Source organism: Balaenoptera musculus, chromosome 15 (genome assembly GCF_009873245.2).
Source record: "Balaenoptera musculus isolate JJ_BM4_2016_0621 chromosome 15, mBalMus1.pri.v3, whole genome shotgun sequence".
Classification (NCBI taxonomy): Eukaryota; Metazoa; Chordata; class Mammalia; order Artiodactyla; family Balaenopteridae; genus Balaenoptera; species Balaenoptera musculus.
Window position 1 is genome coordinate 62493206 of NC_045799.1, and position 17489 is coordinate 62510694.

General features: G+C 50.0%; 1 protein-coding gene across 4 annotated transcripts in view; it reads left to right on the plus strand.

The window, feature by feature from the left end:
• The window catches only part of ABCC1 (ATP binding cassette subfamily C member 1), a 131943-nt gene that overhangs the window by 84674 nt on the left and 29780 nt on the right, over window positions 1-17489 (plus strand). For all 4 annotated transcript variants that reach the window (XR_005016427.1, XR_005016426.1, XM_036825394.1 and 1 more), the window contains exons 13-19: window positions 1808-1954; window positions 3539-3626; window positions 6327-6402; window positions 8616-8742; window positions 11597-11773; window positions 13670-13837; window positions 15565-15748. Coding sequence is in view for 2 of the 4 variants with exons in the window: in XM_036825394.1 (XP_036681289.1) it covers window positions 1808-1954; window positions 3539-3626; window positions 6327-6402; window positions 8616-8742; window positions 11597-11773; window positions 13670-13837; window positions 15565-15748 (967 nt within the window). In the remaining 2 variants the exon portion in view is untranslated. The remainder of the gene's footprint in view (window positions 1-1807; window positions 1955-3538; window positions 3627-6326; window positions 6403-8615; window positions 8743-11596; window positions 11774-13669; window positions 13838-15564; window positions 15749-17489) is intronic.

Below are 17489 nucleotides of genomic sequence, written 5' to 3' on the forward strand. Positions count from 1 at the left end.
GGGACGTTTATGAATCAGGTGGCCCCTGGAGCCTGAGTCAAGACTTTGGCTTCTGTACTGAGTAAAATAGACTGATTTTGGAGAGATTTTTTTTTTTAATTTATTATTTTTATTGACATATAATTCACCACTTTTATGTGTACAGTTCAGTGGTGTTTAGTATATTCACAAGGTTGGGCAACCACCTCCACTGTCTAATTCCAGAGCACTTTCATCACCCCAGAAGGAAGCTCTGTACTTACTGGCAGTCACTCCCATCGCCCCTGTTCCCCCCCATCCCCGGGCACCCACTAATCTACCTTCTGTCTCTGTAGATTTGCCTATTCTGGATATTTCATTTAAATGGAATCATATAACACGTGTGGCCTCTGTGTCTGTCTCCTTTCACTTAGCATCATGTTTTCAGGGTTCATCCATGTCGTAGTGGGCGTCAGCACTTCATTCCTTTTTATGGCTGAATACTGTTCCTCTGCGTGGATGTGTTTAGAGAGTTTTGAGCGAGGAGAATCTCTGGCTAAGAGGCAAGTGCGTCATCACTACCTGGAGGAGGGGACCTGTGTGTGCAGCCATCCCAGGGATCGGGTGTCAGTGGCTTTTCGAGCATCTAACCTCCCTCTTGGCCAAGGATCCTGGAAAATTTCTATGTCTTCCCTCAGGGTCACCTCGCTCGTTAATGTCAGAACCAGGACAGGAACCAGCTCTGCTTTCCAATGCCTTGTTCTTGGGACCCAGTTAATAGACTCTTTGGAAAAATAGTCCAAGGAGTTTGGACCAAGTCCTGAAACAAGAAATAAAACAGCCACTATCTACTGCATTTTACTGTGCCCCAGGTACAGGGCTAAGCACTCTGCAGAAGTGCCTGATTCCTTGCTGCCAGAAGCCCTGCGAACACGTATCATGACCCCCATTTTATAGATGGAAAAACAGAGGCTCCTTTGGAGAGCTGAGGTGACATCACAGCTCAGGGTCACACAGATGATAAACAGGCAGAGCTTATGGATTTAATTTTTAAGATGTAGGACCTTTTAATAGGTAACAAAGAAATGAGGCAGCTGAGACCCTGAAAATACCCTGGACCGCATCCACACCAGAATCTTGGCCACTCCGCAATCTCCTGATTGCCGGACATCTGCCCTGAGCTCAAGAATGAGGTCCTGGGCAATTTGTTTCCCCTAGGGAAAGCCTTTAATGGCTGTTGGCGCCTGGGACTAGCATGGGGTAGAGACTTTTGCCCATCTGCCAGGGTGCACGGTTTTCCAGATTGCTTTGGTGGTGTATACCAGGTGATCTCAGGGGGGATGTTATTAGCCTCCTCCGGCAACACTTGGCACTGCTCGGGGGCCAACAGGTGGGTGGGGCATGGAGATCCACCTGTTGATCTTTTCCCTCCTAAGCCACGCAGCCCAGCCTTGGATTATTCAGGGGTCCTTCCTTTTTCCTGGCGAGGGAGGTGAGGTTCTGCTGTCTCAAACAACCGAACCCAAATTCCGATTGCCTGGGAATTGAAACCCCAGGCCCCATTGCAAGGCTTAAGGCAGGTCTGACTTTGTGGGGAAGGGAGTAGCCTTTGGGGGACCCTTGGCTGTTTGTTTTCCTTTTTTCTTTTTTTTTTTTTTTGAAAACCTATGTTCCTTTCCTGGGGGTATAAAACCCTATACTCTGAGCTGAGACACTGTTCGGGCATTTCTGCTGCCTCCAGAGGCCAGTCGTCAGCCCCTGCAGCTCACACCAGGAGGCTGGAGCAAGTTCCCCGGGCGCGTGTCACTGCTTCTGTGACTGGGACTCTGACCTGGCCCTCTGTTTGCAGGTGGCCTTGTGTACATTTGCCGTCTACGTGACCATCGACAAGAACAACATCCTGGATGCCCAGAAGGCCTTCGTGTCCTTGGCCTTGTTCAACATCCTTCGCTTCCCCCTGAATATTCTCCCCATGGTCATCAGCAGCATCGTGCAGGTACAGGCGAGGCTGGGGAACTTCAGAGAGGGGGTCTCTGGGGGAAACAAAGCAAAAGGGCATGAAAATCCCCCTGGATGCAGCTCCCTCTGCGCAACCCGTCCCACTGTGGCCGGGGGGCTTATCAAGGCCCAGAATAGTGGCCTTCGTGCTTTTTTGGTCCTGCCCCAAAGAGAGACATAACGTTTTACTTCTCGACACACACTCGAGTGTATGAAACAAGTTATTGCAGCTAGGCTGTCCTAAGCTCTGCAAGATTCTTTCTGAAACATTTGATCCTCTGCTATTCTGATCGAGTCTGTTCCACCCTGCCCTACCTTATCCTGTTCTGTGTCTTCAAAAATGCAGCTTTTGACCCACTAAATTGGTTTTGCAACCCATTCACAGGCCTTGGCTCACCATTTGAAAAACCCCAGCTGGCCCCCCTGTAATCCCCCCAGCCCCTGCGGTGGTTCTGTAACGAGAGGGAACCGCTCAGTCACACTTGCACCATCTGAAGCTCCTGCACTTTGCTGCCGACAGCGTTTGTCACACTCTTCTCCCTAGCCTTGCACATTTTCCCGTGAAAACCCTTTTCTTAGCCACATAGACAAATTAAGCTTAAGATTTGGTTGTACAAGCCCTGGTCAAGGTTTTTTTAAAAAAATAAGCAAGTAAAACTCCTTCTTATTACGAACAATTTCAAATATACACAGAAGTGGAGCGAATAGCACGAGAATGCTGTGTGCCTGTCACCCAGATTCAACATTTTGCCACAGTTACTTTGTCTAATTGTTTTTCTGTCTTCCTCCTTCCCTTCATTCCTTTCTCTCTTTGCCGAAGAATTTTAAAGCAGATCACAGACCTCTTGGCATTTCACCCATAAATACTTCAGCACGAATTTCTTCTTACATAAGTATAACACCATTATCACACCTAACAAAATTAACAGTAATCTCTTAATACCCAGTTCATATTAAAATTTTTTGGGTTATCTCAGAAATGTCCTTACCATTGGGCTGTTTGAATCAGGACCTTTGCTTTTTTTAAAATTTATTTTTGTTGAACCATAATTCTCATTGTGTTCAACGTGTGCAACGTGGTGATTGGATCCGTGGATATGCTGCTGTACCGTTATTGCCATAGCGTCAGCTACACTTCTGTCACGTGCCACGATTATCATTTCTTTTTTTGTAGGGGGGAACCATTAAGTTCTAGTCTCTTAGCAACTTTGAAGTTTATTATACAGTATTGTTGGCCGTAACCACCGTGCCACGCATTCGATCTCCAGGACACGTTTATCTCCGAGTCGCAAGTTTGTCTTAAACGGGGCCATTGCCTTCGGTTGTTTCTTAGGTCCCTTGTCAGCTACGATAGTCCCCCGCCGTCTTTTTTAATACCGGTTGTGGGCTTTTAAAGGAAAGCAAACAAGAACCAAAACGCTTTTGGTTTTTTATTCTAAGGTGTAGGCGCTGCAGAACCTTCAGAAATAAGGGAGGATGTGGGCCCCTCCGCACCCAGGGGAAACCACTGTAAGTTAGCCTTGGTCTGTTTTGCAGAAACGTTTTTCAAAATAACTACACCTTGTCGTTGCTTTCTGTGTAGGCCAGTGTCTCCCTCAAGCGCCTCAGGATCTTCCTCTCCCACGAGGAGCTGGAGCCTGACAGCATCCAGCGATGGCCCATCAAAGACGGTGTGTCCTAGGAGAGTGGGCGGACGCGGGGTCTTACCTAGTCTTCCCAGGAGGGTGAACTTGCACTTCTGTTATCTTGCTTTCTTGCTGAGAGGCAGGCTCCCTGGGTGAGGTCCACCCCTGAGGGCCGGGTTCCAGGGCCCGGGCTTTGATTCCATACTGGGCAGATGGACGGGCAAATCAAGGATGTTGGAGATTGACCAACCCCCTACCCCCACTAGCTGTGCAGCCTCGGGCAGGTCACTTCAGTGCTCTGAGCCTCACTTTCCCCACCTGGGCAATGGAAAGGAAGGTGCCTTTCTTTGGCTGGGTGTTACATGGATTTTTATTGGTAGGTTTGTTTATTTTGTAGCTTATTAATTTATCCTTTCCCAGTCAACCCCCCTGAGCAGGGATTTCCAGGCACTTAATAATAAATATTAATAGCACTAATGGTAGTGACCACTTTTGCTGAAATGACACTCCCGCCACGCGCGTCCCGTCCTAAGGACGTCACCATACTCACCCGTCCGTTGCTCACTGCAGCTCAAGGAGAGGGGCCCCCACCTACAGATGAGGAGACTCACCTGGGTAACTCTCATGGCCAATAAGAAGTAGAGTCAGGATTCACACCTGTGGCCCGTCAGCAGACTCTGTGCTCTCACCCACTGTACAGCATCTCCGCACTGAGATTTATTGAGCACCTACTATGTGTCAGTCATTGTTCTAAGGACTCTCAGTTTTGCATAAGGTTCTCCTCATCACAGCCCTGTGAGGTTGATCCCATTATCAATCCCATTTTACAGACGAGGAAAGTGAGGCACAGAGAAGAAGTTAAGTAACTAGCCTGTGGTTCTCCAGCTAGGAAGTGGCAGCACGGGGATTTGAATCCACACAGTCTGGCTCCCGAGCCCAGTAGATAAGGTCAGAAGAGTGAATGTGTGTATATATTGGTAATAACGTGTGAGCGGTGCCTGGCACCTAGCAGGCATTCAGATGTCCTCAGTGACGTGAAAACACCCAGCACAGTGCCCGCCAAACGAAGATCATGGTGGTCGTCCCTTCACCAGTATGTGTGAGAGGTGGTTGGCCTGGGGGCCGGGTTCCTCAGCCTCAGTACCGCCGACATCTGGGGCAAGATCACTTTGCTGTGGGGGCGTCCTGTGCATTATAGGTTGTTGAGCAGCACCCCTGGCCTCTACCCACTAGATGCCAGTAGCACCCACCCCAGTTTTGGCAACTAAAGATATCCCCAGACATCGTGTCCCTCGGGGGTCAAAGTCACCCCGAGTTGAGAACCACTGCTCGCTGGAATCTCCCTCCCGATGTCCCTGGCCCGTGGTCATCCAGTTTCTGCTGTGTGAGGACCGAATCACTCCCCCCTTCTCACACACACACACATACATACACATACACAGATGTGAACACACACACGCACGCATGATGCGGAATGATGCCGTCTACCAGGGTCAAATTTCCCTGCCTAGCACAGGGCTGAAATTTGGGGCATCCTAGGAGGTTTCGAGCTCTTGAAGTTGTTCACAGCTCACTACAGGAGTCACATTGGAAAACCCCTGGGCCTCAGCCCAGGCCTCAGCCCCACTTCCTGCCCTGACGGCAGTCTCCCGGGCGGTTAGACTTTATGTTTACCCACATTCTCTGGGTGCCAGGTGGGGCCCCCTTGGCAGCTCCGGGCCACGTCTTGCAGCCTCTAGCTTGACCGACTCAAGTGGCTTTTCTTAAATTCCTTAAACAGCACCTTCCAGCTTCCTCCTTGTTCTCTGTTTCAGGGGGGTGATGGGGGAGGGGGAGGTTAAGTTAGGTTAACCAGTAACTTCCTCTCTCCACAGTTGTTTCTTTGATGGGTGGGGGAATTTATTTCTTCATTTGACAACTTAAAAACACCCCCATCTTCTCTCTAGATGGTTTTAAGTTGGCTCATAATTGAGTCAAAAGTTGTTTTTGTAAGTGAGGGGCATGGAGTAAAAAGAAAATAAGGGGAGCGAAAGTAGATGAAGGCAGAGGTGCTAGAATCACAGAGGGTCCATATGACGCAGGCTTCGTCTTAAGCACCCTCCCCTCCTCTGCCACGATTCCCGACTTCCTGTTCCATCCCTGAGTTTGCACAGTTTACAGTGACCTGTGTTTTAGGAAGACTGGCTTGCTGTGATGTGAGCAGGGTGGCTGGAGGGAGCAGGGGAGAGGGGATGCAGGGAGGTGAGTTAGGAGGCTGCCCTGGAGTCCAGGAGTTTCAGGGCAAAGGACCCCGCTTTGAACATAAAGGAGGGGCCCCAGAGGTGTAGTGAGGGGCCTGGGCCAGCCCAAGCTGATGGGCAGGCGTCTGCGTGAGGGCACTGCTTGTGCCCCGTGACCTTGGCTTCTTTTCGACCCACCCAGCCAGAGCTGCCGGAACTTCCCAAGACTGAGTGAGGGAGGCCCCCAGGGGTCCCCTGACCTTTCCAGATGGTGCAGCCTCCTATCTTTCAAAGGCAGAGCCCTCTCGCGGTTTCCTGCTGCTCTCTGGGTCTGAGGCCGCCTCCAGAGCTGCTGGTTGAAGTTCTTTAGAAACGGTGACTGATGTAACCAGATAATGCCTAGCGTGAGTGGCTAGCAGCTGGAGCTGAACCACTTGATTAGGAAAAACAAGAAGTAAGCGCCTGCTGTTCACGCTCAGGCCGTGGCTTCATCTACGCCTGACGTACTGTCTCTGGTGCTTTCCAGCTGGGGCCACAAACAGCATCACCGTGAAGAATGCCACGTTCACTTGGGCCAGGAGCGACCCTCCCACGCTGCATGGGTAAGTGGGACGTGGAGAAAGCCACGGGGCTCTGGGCAAACACAAGTTTGAATTCCAGCCACGCTCCAGCTCTGTTACCGTGAATAGGTCACTGCCTTTCTGAGCCTCAGTTTGGCTCGTCTGTCAGATAGATCCAGTCACACCTGCTTGGGCTTCAGGGAGAAGCAGCTGAGAGTGTGCCTGGCTCAGAGAGTTCCCTCAGACTGTAGGTGACAGAAACCCCGTACAGATAGCAGATAGGTTTAGGCAACAAAGGGAAATTTCTGGTTCACGTAACTGAGAAGGTTCCCTTTCGGGGACACTGATCCAGGGGCTCAGACAATGCCATCAAGACTCTCTCCATCTTGTCTTTGTTCCCCTTCCATCTGTGCTGCTTCCTTTTCAGACGCCCTCTCCCCTCACGATCCAGATGGCCCCCGTTGACTCTAAGTGTCCCTCCTACCTCATCAGGAGACCCACTTGCCTCTTATTGGCCCAAGTTGGGTTATGTGCCCCTCCCTGAGCCGGTCACTGGGCCAGAAGAGACTGAGTGCACCGATTGGCCAGGCTGGGTCTGAGGCTGTGATGCCGCCACTGGTGGCAGGAAGGCTTGGGTCAGCTGAAGAGAATTCTTGTCCACTCACGTTTGCTATCAGGATGGATTGTTCTCCATCCTCTCCAAGGTCCCCCAGCTTCCTGGCTTACCCTCTCTCACACCATTTCCACATCTGGGACCCTGCCCACCCCAGTCCTTATTTTTCCAAATCACAGCATCCAGGGAATTGATCTGATTCCCTGAGCAACTTGTCAATTGCCTCTGATTTCTTTCTGACTGGAGGCCTTGCCCAGGGGCTCCTTTAAGCCTCCTTAAGGAGTCCCCCAAACACAGGGCCAGATGGGACATTTTTAGGGGCCAGGTTTATCCTCCATGTCCCTAAATAATTGCTCCCTTAACTGGGTAGCCAAATTACTGCTGTTTTTATCTGGGAACATGGGGAAGGGGCAAGGGTCAAACTCTCCAGAGAAAAGAATCTGTGTTAACACCTCCCTTGATGGGACTGCTTGTTTAGGAAGTTCTTTCTTATGTCTAACTTAACTTCTGTCTGCTTCAATTTTAGCTTTTCTCTCTGGTCCTGCTTCATAACTAAATAGTCTGTACCTGTGCCCCCATCCCTGCCTCCATCCTTCCAGTCTCAAAGACCTTACCTTCTTGTTCCAGTCACACTTCCTCACCCCTTGAATCCCCCACAAATTTCTCCATCCAAACCTTTTTTCTCCTCAGCCTATAAAATATTCCTGTCTCACCTGGACGATCACAGGAGCTGCCTCACTGGGCTTCCTGTTCTGTTCTGGCCCCTTATTCCATTCCCCTCCCATCACAGAACAAAAGAACAATCAGTGTGACCACGCAACAGGTACACAAGAATTAAACAATGGCAGTGAAATCCATCAGCCTTTCCACCAATATGTTGAAATCATAACAGCAGTGGCTGGAAGGCAGCCGATGTAGGTGAACCCAAGGAGGCCCTGGACGTACCCGCTCTTCCCCGGGTGGGTGGATCCCAGCTCCGACTGTGCTGTCCGCGTTGGAGGGGCCAGTCTTTCTGGCAGTGCTGAGCCCGTTTTACTGGACTTCGATTACTGTTATCTGCCATAGGGCGATTTCTGTAGAGACGTGTTTCTGAAACTCAGATTCACCCCCTGCATGGCTCCCAGCTGGGAAGCGTGTCCTTTGAGGCCCTCTTGGGTCTGGCCGCCACCCACCCACCTCTTCAGGACTGGCCTTACTTCCTCTGCCTCATCTTGTGTCATCGACGTGTCCACCCCTGATCACGCCTGTGATTTCACACCCATGGGCCTTTCCTCAGGCTGTTCCCTGGGTCTGGGGCACGCTCACTCTTCCTCCAGAGTTGGTTTTGGGGTGCCCTCTCCCTTGGGCACCTGCATCACGCCCCCAGGCAAAGCTGATCCCCTCTGCTCGGCCCCCCAGGTCTGTCCCGCGGGATCTTTTCTAAGATGCAGGTGCATCCCAGCACGTGTCATGGGCCTCAGGTGCAGAGGCCTCTGAGACAGTTCCCTGAGCTAAGCTCGTCGTAGACGCGGCGGGAGGAGTTTCCAGACCTCGAAGTCTCGCGACAGCCCTGCCTTCTGTAGCTCTCTCCACTTGGGGTCCATCCAGCTTGGGCAGGCCGAGCACCCCCAGCTGAGCCCCAGGGCATGTCGTGTCGTTTCAGCATCACTTTCTCCATTCCGGAAGGTTCCCTGGTGGCCGTGGTGGGCCAGGTGGGCTGTGGGAAGTCGTCTCTGCTCTCAGCGCTCTTGGCTGAGATGGACAAGGTGGAGGGACACGTGGCTATCAAGGTAGGAGGCCTGGGTGGGGGTGGGGTAACTAATGGCCAAGGGGAAGGCCAAGGGCAACATTGTGTTCTCTTTTATGACGACCTTGTTAATCAAGTGGGAACAGCTTCATTCTTTCTCCTCTTCTCTGTGCCATCCTAGGAGGCAAGATTGTGGTGTCATTTATTTCCTGCTGTGTCTCAGCACCTAGAATAGTGCCCGGCATGTAGTGGGCACTCGATAAGCATTTCCTGGAGCGTGGTCTGCAGCAAACTCAAACTCATCTTGCAGGATATTTGGGGAATAAAGAGTCCTGGGCTCAAACAAGCTTGGGAAATACTGCATATTCTGATTCCCTCCCTCTTGGAGACTTATAAGAAACATTAAGAAAGTAAAGGCTCTGAGAAGTCCTGCAGGGAGAAAAAAACCTATTTAACTTTGGTTAATCCAGCGTGTCCCAGACACATTTGCCTGCATCTTTTTGTTGTCTGTGTAGCAACTCCTTAAATCCCTAAAATTACTGTCTCCTGGAATCTACTTTTGGGGATGCTGGTTTGTGCCATTGTTTTCATTTCAGAGCAAAATCCTTTGCTGATTATATGATGCCCTTGAGCCTAGCGTGCCTTAGAGAAAGCGTATATTACAATAGTTGGGTCCGGACTAATGACATTTAGCCGTTGTTTTAAGAAATGACCTGTCATTACTTTCAAATATACATTATAAAGTAAAATTAATGGGCAATGTGAACTAGGTTAATGGAAGAAAATTCCAAATCACGGTGGAATCCACATTGCGTTCTGTTTCACTAACCCTGAGTTTCCACAGCTGCAGCCCTATTGATATGTCGGGCCAGGTAATCTCTGCTGTGGAGGCTGTCATGTGCATTGTAGGATGTTTAGTAGCATCCCTGACCACTACCCACTAGATGCCAGTGGCAGCCCCAAGTTGTGACAGCCAAAACTGTCTCTAGACATTGTCAGATGTCCCCTGGGGGGCAAAATTGCCCCCAGGAGAGAACCACTGTTTTAAAGTAAAAACGCCTTAAATACAATGATATGATGGATCTTAAAAGTGAGGGTGCTTGAGTATTTGGTTTGATAAGGTTATAGATTTATTTGTGACTGGTTATTTTGCCTTGGTAAGGGGAGTGTTAGAAATGTGTCTAAAACGTTTATTTTTTCCTAAATATTTTAGTTGGTAGGACTTGTGCATACTGTGTCTGAATTATCTGTGGGTTGTACAGTGAGGCTTTGTGACAGTTTGGCCCCTTTAAGTTAGGAGATTGGAGTCAGCAATTTGGTTATTTATCTGAGAATGAAGAAGAGTTGGGTTACCTGGGTTCCATTCCCAACCTTGTCCTCCTAGAATCCCTTTATTGAAGAATCTTTGATGGCTCCCCTTTGCCTTTCCAGTGACGCCCATACTCCTCACTAGGACCACCAGCCCCCCTGCCTTCCCCTGCCTCCCAGCTCGTTCCTGTCTGTCTTCCCCTGACAGCATGTTCCCATCACACCAGGCTTCTTGTTCCTTGAACTTGCCGAGTTCCTCTCATCTCCAGGCCTTTGCACGAGCTGTTCCTCTGACTGAAATGCTCTTCCCTCTTCTCTTTATCAGACCAAATTATTTTCACCTGTCAGTGCTTGTTTAAAATTTTTTTTCAATTACTAAAATAAGTGAAACAAATGCCCTCCCCCTAACCTTTATTCTCATGCCACTCTTGACACCTTACATTATGTGGAAATAAAGACAACAACTTTAGAAATGGACAGTTTTTATACAGACATCCTTGGTTAAATTTCATCAAGGAAATTTCCTCAAGGACTCCTTCCCTGATGTCCCAAACTAAGTCTCCCTTTTTATTTTATTTTATTTAAAAAAAATTTTTAATTTATTTTTGGCTGCGCTGGGTCTTCTTTGCTTCGTGCAGGCTTTCTCTAGTTGCAGCAAGCGGGGGCTACTCTTCATTGCGGTGCACGGGCTTCTCATTGTGGTGGCTTCTCTTGTTGCGGAGCACGCGCCCTAGAGTGCGTGGGCTTCAGTAGTTGCAGCGCGTGGGCTCAGTAGTTGTGGTGCATGGGCTTAGTTGCTCTGCGGCATGTGGGATCTTCCCGGACCAGGGCTCTTACCTGTGTCCCCTGCATTGGCAGATGGATTCTTAACCACTGTGCCACCAGGGAAGTCCCTGAGTCTCCCTTTTTAAAAAAAAAAGTATTATTGATGTACAGTTGATTTACAATGTTGTGTTAGTTTCTGGTGTACAGCAAAGTGATTCAGCTGTATGTGTATATATATACTCTTTTTCAGATTCTTTTCCATTATAGGTTAAGTCTCCCTTTTTAAAGGACTTTTTAAAAGTCTCATGTTTTTCTCTCTTAGCATTTACCACAACAATAATCAAACCATTTTTTTTTTTTTTTTTTATCATTCACGTACTTCCCATTCTTGGGAGTTAGGAGGTTTTTGTTGTTGTTTATTTTAAAATTTATTTTATTTTTAATTTCTTTTTCAATTTTTAAAATTGAAGTATAGTTGATGTACAATATTTTATAAGTTACAGGTGTACAATATAGTGGAGCTAAGTGTTTTGTTCGCTGCTGTAGGCATTCAGTGAATAGTTACTAAACATGTAAGTGTAATCTCATCAACGAGGATTTCAGCTCTCGAACTCCTAATGTTGGGGCCAGTGATTGACCTAGCATGGGCTCTGATCCCAGCCCTGGTGACTGTAGTCCTTTGGGACTCAGCTTCCCTCTTGTTAAAACCATAGATGTGATAAAAATGTCTTGTGAAGCAGGGCCCTCCTGGTGGGTGGGTAGGCCGGCTGCTGTCTTGTTCACCAAGTCTGTCTGTCTTGCTGCCTTCTCCGCTTTCCTCCTAGGGTTCAGTGGCCTACGTCCCCCAGCAGGCCTGGATTCAGAATGTTTCTCTCCGAGAAAACATCCTTTTTGGACGCCAGCTACAGGAACGGTATTATAAGGCTGTGATAGAAGCCTGTGCCCTCCTCCCAGACCTGGAAATCCTGCCCAGTGGGGACCGGACAGAGATTGGTGAGAAGGTCAGTAGGCTTCAGCATGGCCCCTGTATCAGTCAGCTATTGCTGTGTAACAAACAACTACAAAATCTGAATGGCTTATTATGTTAAACACTTACTCTCGTACTTATGGGTGAGTCGACTGTGACTGGTGACCCAGGCTGGGCTCAGCTGGGTGGCTCTGCTCCATGTTGCCGGCCAGCTGATCCTGGCTCCAGGCTGTGGGTTGGCTCAGATCTGCCCCACGTGGCTTCTTGCTAGGGCCTAGGTGAGGGGGCAGCAGCTCCACAGGGGGAAGCTCTTCTAATGGTGGCAGCAGAAGCCCGAGAGAACAACAAAAAAAATGTGATGTCCCTTAAAGCACACTGTCCTTTCTACCCACAAAGCAAATCACTTGGTTGAGCCCAAAGACAAGGGACCAGGAAGTGCACTCTACCTTTGCAGTCATGTGACTTTGTCACATGACCAAGGGCACTATACAGAGAAGAGGGGTGTCAATGATTCAAATGTCCACAGTTCCTTTCAAAACAGTGATAATGGTAAAAATAATACAATAGCTAACACTTACTGAGTAATTACTATGAGCCAGGCACTGTGCTAAACATTTTATACGTATTTTGTCCTTACAGCAAGCCATGAGATGGGATTTACTGTTAACCCTATGTAATGGTTGAGGAAAAGGAGGCCAAAAGACTTGCCTGAGCCCCTTCCCACCTCAGGGCCTTTGCATGTGCTTTCCCCTCTGCCTGGCTGGCTCACTCGAGTGCCCCCTAGTGGTTACGTGTGTGCGCTCGGGGAGTGTGAATGTTCTACAGCTGCACTGAAGAGCTTTCCCATCTTTTCTTTTAGTTACAAGCCAGTGGCTCCACCAGCTTTCCTAGTTGGTGAATGATTTCTTTTATTTGAGGGAAATCTGCAGCTCCTTGGAAAGAAAAAACAAATCACTAGGGTTTTCAAGTAGAAAAGGAGCCTGAGTTATTGGTAGTATAAGCAGAAAATAACTCAGTGAGAACTGAGTTTAAGGATACAAATGCATCTCCTGGAATCCAAGGGCTGGAATGTGGTGGGGCTCACAGGCAACCTGGGACAGGCAACCTGGTTCCTCCTCTGTCTTTTGTCTCTGCTTTTCTGCGCAGCTTTGTCCCTTTTTTTTCCACAAGTGTCTGTTTCTGCCACTTGGAGACTCCTCACTTTCGCTGTTTAGGTCCCAGTACCAAATTCTGGAGGGAGAGGACGTGATTGGCTTAGTTTGGGTCTGGTGTCTGCCCTGGGTCAACAAGCTGTGGCCAGAGGGACCCTCAAAATGAACCTGGCTGCCAGGACCCCACCTCAGAGCATGGAGAGGGTGGGCATCTCTTGGGAGAGGGTCTGGGCAGTTAGCCCATGTCCACTTTGATTCCAGCCAGATATGGAAGTCATGCTGGGTTATCTGTTGCAGGAGGGCTGTGTGGGCCGTGCACCCTGGTTCAAATTAGAAAATGGTGCTCTTCCTGCCGGCGAGTGGGACACAGGCTGGATTGCAGCACCCCCAGGGCACAGCCTGCCTTGACTGTGTGGCTTCACCAGTGAGTGATCCAGAGTAAGAACCAGACTCCAAGATCAGGAGCCCTCCCTGCAGCGAGCACTGTTTGGTGCCACCAGCCTCCCTTTCCCAACTGTGCCGAGTGCCCTGCTCAGCAGTGCCCGGAGGCTCAGGTTTTCTCTTTGCCTGTTTTACAGTTGAGGCCGAGCCCCCTGCCGGGACTTGAACCCACGTCGGTGCAGGTGTGATCTCACACCTTTGCCGCCTGCTCCATCCGCGGGTGGCGGGTGCAGCCCTGAAGGGCCTCTGGCCGCCGTCTCCTGCGTCCTGAGCAGGTGGCCCCCTCTGTCTGTCTCTGCTTCCCAGGAGGCCCACCCTTCTAACTTGTCTCTCCCCAGGGCGTGAACCTGTCTGGCGGCCAGAAGCAACGCGTGAGCCTGGCCCGGGCCGTGTATTGCAACTCCGACGTCTACCTCTTTGACGATCCCCTCTCGGCAGTGGATGCCCACGTGGGGAAGCACATATTTGAAAACGTGGTTGGCCCCAAGGGGATGCTGAAGAATAAGGTACCTGCTGCACGGGTGGCTCGGGGTCTGGGTCTGGCCGTCGCTCTTTGGTCAAGTCTCAGTGTGTCCCCTTTGGGATTCCTTAACTTAACTGGACTCGAGAACATGTTTCCAATCCTTCCCTTGGCAGCCTTCCCGGGACAGCCTTCTTGCTCTTGTCTTTATAGGCGGATGTTCTCGGCACTGACTGGAAGTCATTGCCTCCACTTGGCCAAAAGAAGACTCTCTTCCTGATTAAATAACGGGGAGGGGGGTGGCTTCGCAGAGGGAAATCCCACCCCAAGATCCCCTGTCAGCAGGGAGGCTGCTTTCCCTTCCCTGCTGAGATGGCCGTGGGCTAAGGGACAGAGGTTTGAGCAGGAAAACTGCCACCACACCTTAAGGTGACAGGAAACAGTTCCTTTCCTCTTTTATTTTTTAATTTATTTGTTTAGGGGAATTATAGGGGCGGGAGGTTAACCGGCTCTTCCTCCCCCTCCCCCATTAAAAAAGTAAGACATGCCCGTGGGAAAAATGTAGCAAATTCAGAAAACCACAAAGGAGAACAACAAAAGCAGTTATGCATAATCCCCCCACTTAGAGATTTTTGTATTTCTGTCCAGTCTTTTTGCTGTGTATATAGGCTTTTTTTAATAGGATTATCACATCCTGCCTAGATGCAGTAAACCTCATGCCACTTAACGTGTTGTAAGCATTCCCATGCACACCACAAAAATTCTGTATAATTTTTAAATATTAAAAAAATTGTTTTTGCTGTTGTCAAAGTCACATATGTCCATAGTAACAAAACCAGAGAGTATGAAAGTATATGTAAAATTAAAAAAAATGATTCTCCCTCACCCTGCAGCCCTAGCTCCTCTGTAGAAAACAGGGGCCAGCAAATCTGGCCTGCTGCCTGTTTCTTGGGCAGCCCACCAGCCGAGAACGGTCTTTACGTTTTTAACTGCTTGGAGAAAACCTGAAGAAAAATATTTTGTGACAGGAAAATTGCATTAAACTTACATATCAGCTTCCATAAATAAAGCGCTATTGGACCACAGCCAGCCCATCTGTTTATGTCTTGTGTATGGCTGCCTTCAGACCTGGCAGCGACCAGAGGGCCCATAAAGCTGAAACTATTTACCATTTGACCATTTCAGAAAAAGTTTGCCAACTTGTGTAAACAGTTTGATGAACATCCTCCCAAACTTTGAGATAGTCAGATAAAATGTATACACATGTACAAAACTCTGTACTCTTTTCCCGGAGGGAGAACCTTGAAAAAAATTCAGCTACTGCCTGCACATTTTTTGCAGCAGTGTCATTCTTTTATTCATCTACACATGCATGGTTCCCTCCTTCCCTCTCCTCCAGATCTTTGTTCAAAAGTAGCCTCCCCCATAACCCTTGTTAACATTGCACCGCCCCTCGCCATTTCGGTATCCCTTCCCCTTTGCTAATGTGTGCTCACCGTCCAGCACACAGTGTATTACTTACGTCGGTCATTTCTCCCCCGACCCTGGAATCTGGGGCAGGAATCTTTGTTTCCCTCCCTGCTGCCCCCCGACCCCATCTCCCGGCACATGCGTGTTGAATGAAAGCACGTGCGGATTGGAATGCTTCTGCACGCTTGCATCCCAGGCGCATGTCCAACCTCAGAGTTGAGATCTGTGTCCAGGTGGGCGGAGGGAGGCGGGGAGTGTCCCTCTCACGCGCATGCGCTGATGTGGCCGTGTCTCTGCCCGCAGACGCGGATCCTGGTCACGCACGGCATCAGCTACCTGCCCCAGGTGGATGTCATCATTGTCATGAGTGGTGGCAAGATCTCTGAGATGGGCTCCTACCAGGAGCTGCTGGCCCGGGACGGGGCCTTTGCCGAGTTCCTGCGCACGTACGCCAGCGCCGAGCAGGAGCAGGGGGAGCCCGACGACGGTAGGGCTGCGCGGGGCTCCGGCGCGGGTGGTGCCTTGTCCAGCCCCAGTTGTCCCCTGGAGGTTCCCACCAGCCGCCCTGGCAGCTCATCAGGGCGTCGGATGGGGAGTTGGGCCAGGCCCCCTCAGGAACCATCTGGAAGGACTTTCAGGGCTGAAGTGAGAGGGGGCCCCAGTGCTTTATAGCCGGGTCAGCAGAGCTGGACGCAAGTCCCCACTCTTTTCTGCGATGAGGCTCTGTGCCTGTTGAGTTTCAGGGTGTTGGTGGCAAAAATGGAGGTCGTGATAATTACAGTCCTCCTGGCTCCCAGGAGGCTGTGAGAAGCCAATGGCACATGTGCCATAATCCAGGACAGATGTGAGGGTCATGAGGCCAAATGTGGTGGCTGAGCCTGCAGGCTGGAAGTTGGCAGGACCTGGCTTCGAACCCCAGCTGCTGCTCTTTCCAGCTGTGTGATGTCCGGCCGTTGCTGATAAAGCAGTGTAACAACAGAACCAACCTTCAGGCACTTGGTGTAGAATGAATGTGCTAGATTACTGGAGCCTTTGGCACGGTACCAATGACAGCTGCTGTTATTACTTCCCTGGGAAGAGTGCCCCTCTGATGTCCCCATGCACTTGGCATCTACCAGGTCCAGGTAGACCTGCCCGCTTCCCAGCCACCACACCCGCTCTGTCCTCCCAGGTCAGGACTCTGAGAGCAGGGATAGTCTCAGAGGCATGCTTTGAATTCTGGGCTGGGAGCTCACCCTGTCTTTATTTGAAGCAAATGGGGTGAGGCTTCTGAGAATCCTGTTCTCTCTCTTATTAGTTGGTTTAAAATTCAGGGAATTGGTTGGCAGCCTTTCCAGGCTCCCCTGTGTTTACGTCAGATTGGCGTCTGGAATGGATCCTCTGCTGGTCCTCCTCGGAGCCTCGACCTGAGTTAATACAGAGAGAGAAGAGGTCACCTGATGCCTTTTCTGCTTTGGTTTCAGCTGTTGCTAAAAAGAGTGGAACTAAAGAGAGGTCACCTGTCCTACTCCGATCTCCCTCTTTCAGGAGCTAATTACAGACTCCCTGAGCCTCTGGGGTGTGTTTGTTACATGCTTAGTCCCCAAACAGGTCTCAGATTGGCTCTCCCCCGGGGTGGGGCTGCAGGACTGCCTCGTTGCACAACTCCTGTGGGCAGAGTTGTCATCGAGGTGTCTGTGATGTAAAGACACAACAGCGAGTGGTTGTTGACTACTTACTGGGGCTTCTGTCCTCGACAGGGGTTATCCTGTTGACTCCTCCTAACAGCTTTTCATGAAAGAGGTAGGATGTGGTTCCCAGTTCACTGGTGAGGAAACTGAGGCTTAAAGAAGCTTGTCCCTTCTGTGTCTGGGGCATGCGGGTCCCTGTCCCTGTGAATGGGGCCGATCACTAAGAAAGCTATTTACTATTCATTGATTTAGTCATTCAGTAGGTGTTTCCTGAGCACCTAATATGTGTTAAGCGCTTGTATTATTTTCCTAGGGCTACCGTCACAGAGTACCATCAGCTGAGTAGCTTAAACAACAGAAATGCCTTTTCTCACAGATCTGGAGGCTGGAAGTCTGAGATCAAGGTGTCAGCAGGGTTGGTCCCTTCTGAGGGCTGTGAGGGTTCCATGCCTGTCCCCCAGCTTCTGGTGGTTTGCTGGCAATCTCTGGCGTCCCTTGGCTTGCAGAAGCATCACCCCAGTCTGCCCTCATCTTCACATGGTGTTCTTCTCCTTGTGG